Genomic DNA, 5335 nt, shown 5'->3' on the forward strand with positions numbered 1-5335 from the left:
ACTTCATTGGCTGTACCATCATATAATAATATGTCAGGAAAACACAGATGCTCCTGGTAAAATTCAACTCCACTTTGAAAACCAAAGGGCTGGCAACTGAGAATCCAAGAATCCCATCAAAAATGCTCCCAACTATTTGAGGTGGCCCATGGCTGGGATGAAAACTTGCTCCATTGTCATAGGTATGTGTGAAGTTGCTCTTTTGCTTTGCAAGGGTAAATGAAGTGGGGGCAGAGCAACTGACAGAGCCTGGATCTATCCTATAGTAGTCACTGTGCAAGACAGAATGAGAGGTGGTCCCTGGTCCTCAAAACTTACAGACTAAGGCTGGAGCAGATGTAGCTTCACATGGATCAAAATCAGGTTTTATCAGCACTTCACATAGCTCAGAAGGATACGTGCTGTGCCCAGCAATACTTCTGCCCTTAACTGCTCTCCCTCCCTCCCTCCCTTTTCCCAGTATATCCCCACCAGTTTAAGGGAAAGGTTATCACAATGTTACTTAGCAATTCAGGTGTAAAACAAAACTATCACTTCCAGCCCTTCTCAGACTGCCTCACTCAGGGAAGTGGAGAACAGGGTCCTTTTGTCACCCCTGTCTGGTTGGAAGCAAAGAAAGCGGAAAGGAGAAACAAGCAGGAATTGTCCTGTACAACTCCTGGTCCTGTCCTTACCTCTGCACAGGCCAGGACAAAGAGCTGTCTGCATAGAGAAGAATGTGTCCAAGCTGTCTTATAAGCAGAAGAAACCATTTAGAACAAAAGAAGAATGAAGAAAGAATCCCAAACTTTAGTCACAATCCGTTTTTGAAATCTGTGTAGTTGAGCTTTCTCCTTAATGCAGAACTGTGATATGGCTCTAAATAGATGCGACAGATAATGAGTGGAAAAGCAAAATGATATTAACCATTGAGAGATCTTTAGTATTATAAAGAAATTGTTTTTCCTCAGTAGGTAAAGATAAGTGATCTAAATCACTCAGTAAAAGGAGGAGACACTTGGCAGCTTGGCACCAGTGCTAATGAAGCCAATAGCCTACCCTGCTTTCTCCATTTGTCTGGCTCTCATTTTGGCCAGATTCCTTGGAATACACATCAGTTTTGTGAGAAGTCAGAAGAACCACATGCTAATTTTCACTAAGGAAAACACAATTCACAACTGCAGCTGTTCCGTGCCTATCCGTGACTGCAATTGCTGCCTGGCAAACTTGATGTGCAACTGCAGAACAGTGCTGCCTTCTATGATGGAAAAAAATACCTACAACAGCCACCTGACCATCTGGTTCACAGACACCTCTCTGTGCTGGAGATGGTCCTCAACTTCACAAGTTGAGGTGAGGGATTGTCACGATCCGTCCTTACGAATGGGTTTCATGATGGCTTGTTAATTGATCTCAGAGTGCAAAAAACCGACACGGCACAGGGGATTTCAGTAATAATCAAAAACAAATGCACCTTTATTGAATGACCACAGAAAAATGTGTTGGAGGGAATTGGGCAAAAAGGAAAAAATAGGGAAAAGAGAGAGAGGGAGAGAAAAGAAGGTATAGCTATCAAACGTAGAATGACAAAGTCCTTCGAAGTCCAGCTGACAGAGTTCCCCTGGTCACGTCAGGGGAGATCTCAGAGATACTGGTCAACTCAAGCTTCTATTATAGCCCTTTTTTGATGGGGGAAAGGGACAAGTCTTGAAATCGAATCAAATGTAATAGTCTATTGTAAGAGCTGATGAAAAAAAAAAAAGGCATTGAAGAAGGGTACAAACAGTCCATATTCTCAGCAGTAGGCGAGAACCATTGTCTTCTTGGTCCAATGGTCACACCTGCAGGCATCCATCTCACTTTGGTCAGCTTGCCTTCCCCACTCACCTCCCCCGGGTTAGGGGTTTCAGTCTCAGTCCTTGGGAGGAAGGGGAGCTTTTCCATATAGGGGTTTCATGTCTCAGTCCTTGAGGGAGAGGCTTCTCCCATCTCAGTCCACCCATCACGGTGGTTGTAAAACAGATGAAGGGTCTTCTGTGGGGACCACCAAATGCTACCTCAGAAAAGTCCAGCCAAGCCGAGAGGTGGGGAAATTCCAGGGCTATTGTTGCAAAGAGCGGGTGCAGGCAAAAGAAAGGGCAGAGTGCCCTTTCTCCTTTCACTGGGCTCAGTGTTGCATACAGTAAAGACACCTGCAAACAATAGCCTGGCAAGCCAGAAGCTCTGCTCAGGCCTCAGGATCTTGGCAAGCAACCATCCCCAACTAGACCAGGATTCCAAACAGGGTCTTTCTTGGTGGTCCAAGTTTCTGTCCTTTTTCATGACTATCGTGAGGCAGATGAGAGAAACTTCAGACAGAGACTTACAGGGATTTGAAGCTGTCCTTCTGTGGCACCGCTCCTCTCCCAGTGGAATATTTGGACATTTGGGGACTTCGAAAGCTCCAGGTAAACAAGGTCAAGGGACATTTTCAGAGCACAGCGTATGTCCAGCAGCAGCAACAATGACAAAGAAGACTTGCTTGAGGTGCACAACAAAGACAGGCAAATGCTTGCACGTATTTTTTTTTTCTGGATATCTCTCACTTTTCAATGGGTATTCATTGCTGAAGTCATACAGTGTGGAAAATGTCTCTAGCATCATTAAGCACTTTCCCAGCCTGCTGTACTCTGATGTTTTCTCAACTTCAGACAATGAGAGCTATGTTGTAACATTCATTTACTGAGTTATTTAACACAGTCAGTAGTGAGAGGCATGGGAGGCTGCTCAGAGTGATGGGATGCCTTTAAGTTTGTCTGGTTTGTCCAGGAGGATGTGTTAGGGGACTGTGAGAGAACTCCACAAGGAGGTGTTTGAAGTAAGAGACTCATCAGATTAATTCAGCAAAGTCTTTCTTAAAGAGCAAAGTAAATGTGAAACAACTGTTTTCCAAAGCATTGTTAGATTTTTTTTTTTGTTTATATATTCTGGGCCGACAACTAAAATCTGCAGATAAATTTTGTTTTGAGGTTGTGCCTTGACAGAAAAAGGCATAACCATGTAGCTCCCATTGCAGAAGAATTCAAGAGTTCCAATAAGAAAAAATATATGAAAACTTCTGTCCAGAGAAGGTGTGGCTGCCCCATCCCTGTAAGCGTCCAAGGCCAGGCTGGATGAAGCTTGGACCAAGCTGGTCTAGTGGAAGGTGTCCTTGCCCATGGCAGGGGGGATTGAACTGAGTGGTCTTTAAGGGCCCTTCCAACCCAAACCTGGAATCCATGATTCTCTGTGCACTTAGGGGAATAGCTGTCAAGATTCTGAGGAACCAGTCAAGCTCCTGCAATTTTAAAGAAAGACAATTTCTATTTTAAATAGTCATACTGATATAACTGTAATCAATGATGGAGCAGTTTTGCTAGGAAGCAAAATTTAATTTTTCAGAAGACTTAAATACATGCCCAGCATCCATTACTGTGAGCTTTACCACTGAAATCAGCAATGTGATAACAGTGGAATTAATGGGGTCTATTTACAATTGCAAATAGATTTAAGCACGCTGGTGTTTGCAAGCTGGGTACCGAACTCCATTTAACTCAGCTAGAGAACAATTGAATCAGCTGTTGTAAAGACATTGTTTCCTTTGTCAGCACCTTGGCAACAAAACATAAGCTTTTTTTCTCCAAATTACAAATATTTCCAGTGATACCTCTCATGAGTGTCTATTACAGACACAGGCAAATAATTCATGTCATCTGCCCTTATCCAGCTGTCTCTGCAAGAGAGCTAACCTTGCTTTCACAAACTAGCAACTCACCAATCCTACATAGGAGATTGCTGTGTTTAAAAAATAAAAGCCAGTACACATAAATATATTGATTTCTAAATGTTACCGAGGCTTTCTCCAAAATTTGGAAAAATTAAACCTAAATGATCTTCAGCAAAGATCTGCTGGCTTCTGGTAAAAAAATGTGCTGAAATCGCAGTAATTCCCCATTACGATGACAGCAATGTCCAAAAATTCACACATGCAGCGGTAGCTGAGGATGTATGTATTCTGGCCTTGTTGGGAAGAAATGAGGTTAATAAATCCATGGGCTTTCTTACAGAGCAAATTAAATTTCTAGTTACTTTTGCTACTGTAATGTTCTGCAAAAGACATTTTATTCCAGTGCCAAAGTAAGTACTGCAGGATTTTTTCCTGGAAAGAGCAAAAAATCTCCAACTACTAAAGTCCACAGCTTCGATATTGTGGCGAGCTTCCCAACAGCCCTATTCTACTCCAGCAGATACTAAGAACCCACTACCAATTCTATTTTATACAGCTTTGCACTATGGAAGTACTGCATTAGAAGCTCACAGAATTTTTTCAGAGCAACATCTCCAAAACACATCTACGTCTGGTATAATAAAACAAATTTTATATAACAAAATCATCTCACATGATGAACCTTTTCTTTAATGTGAAAAACGCCACTCACTTGTTTTTAAAATTTTTAAAAGTTTAACGATAATAAAATGGTTATAGAAATGGCAATATAATTAGAATAATAACAATTTGGACAATTTGAATTAGTACAATACGAGACAATAAAACCAAAGAGTTACAGATGTCCAGGTACCGTTTTCTGGGCAGCATAAGCCCAAAAAAGGACACACGTTAACAGAGGATTAACCCTTAAAAGCAACAGCCTGTTGCATATTCATACACCTCATACATGATGCATAAATTCCATTCAAACAAACGATTTTGTCTGGTCAGTGTCAACTTCTTCCTCTTAATCCTGATGGCGTCGCCCTGCCTGAGCGAGGCGGGAAGAAGTTCGTTTCTTCTGATAATGGGCAATAAATTCTTTTTCTCTGAAAGATTTAGGTGCTTGTGGCTGCTATCTCGGTGCGAGTCCTTTCTTTAGAAAAAAAGTATCTTACATAGTTTCTATTTTAACATTTTGTTATAACCTAAAACTATATTTAACACGCTACTTAAGAGAATACAGCATAACTTCCTAACACAACACATATAATATTAATTTTAACATTTACGAAAAGCCAATCATAAAATACACATTTTTCACATTTAACATAAGTCACTTTATATTTTTATCACCCTCCTCTCCCGCTCCGCCCTCCCCCCGCCCCCTTCCCGCCCGGGTCGCGCCGCTCTCCCGGCACAAGATGGCGCCGGACGTGAGGGCCTAGCGGGGGCGGGGCGGGCCGCTCGAGCCGCCGTTCCGCGCGCTCCCCGCCGCGCAGGCGCATGCCGCTCTACCTGCCCGCCGGTGGTGGAGCCGGCGGCAGGGGGCGCTGCGGGCGGCGGTGCCATGCTCGCGGGGCCGGGCCTGGGCCGCAGCGCGGGGTGGCCGGAGCGGGTGGCACCGGG

General features: G+C 43.3%; 1 protein-coding gene across 1 annotated transcript; it reads left to right on the top strand.

The window, feature by feature from the left end:
* Window positions 1-660: 660 nt before the first annotated feature.
* On the top strand, window positions 661-4821 carry EPCIP (exosomal polycystin 1 interacting protein). Its single transcript, XM_066568634.1, is given in 6 exon segments — window positions 661-1293; window positions 1296-1326; window positions 2218-2224; window positions 2348-2449; window positions 2451-2550; window positions 2552-4821. Coding segments are annotated over 6 exon segments (666 nt in total). The 5' UTR covers window positions 661-1020; the 3' UTR covers window positions 2705-4821.
* Window positions 4822-5335: the final 514 nt, after the last annotated feature.

The sequence above is a fragment of the Molothrus aeneus genome, chromosome 2, assembly GCF_037042795.1.
Source record: "Molothrus aeneus isolate 106 chromosome 2, BPBGC_Maene_1.0, whole genome shotgun sequence".
In the NCBI taxonomy this organism is placed as follows: Eukaryota; Metazoa; Chordata; class Aves; order Passeriformes; family Icteridae; genus Molothrus; species Molothrus aeneus.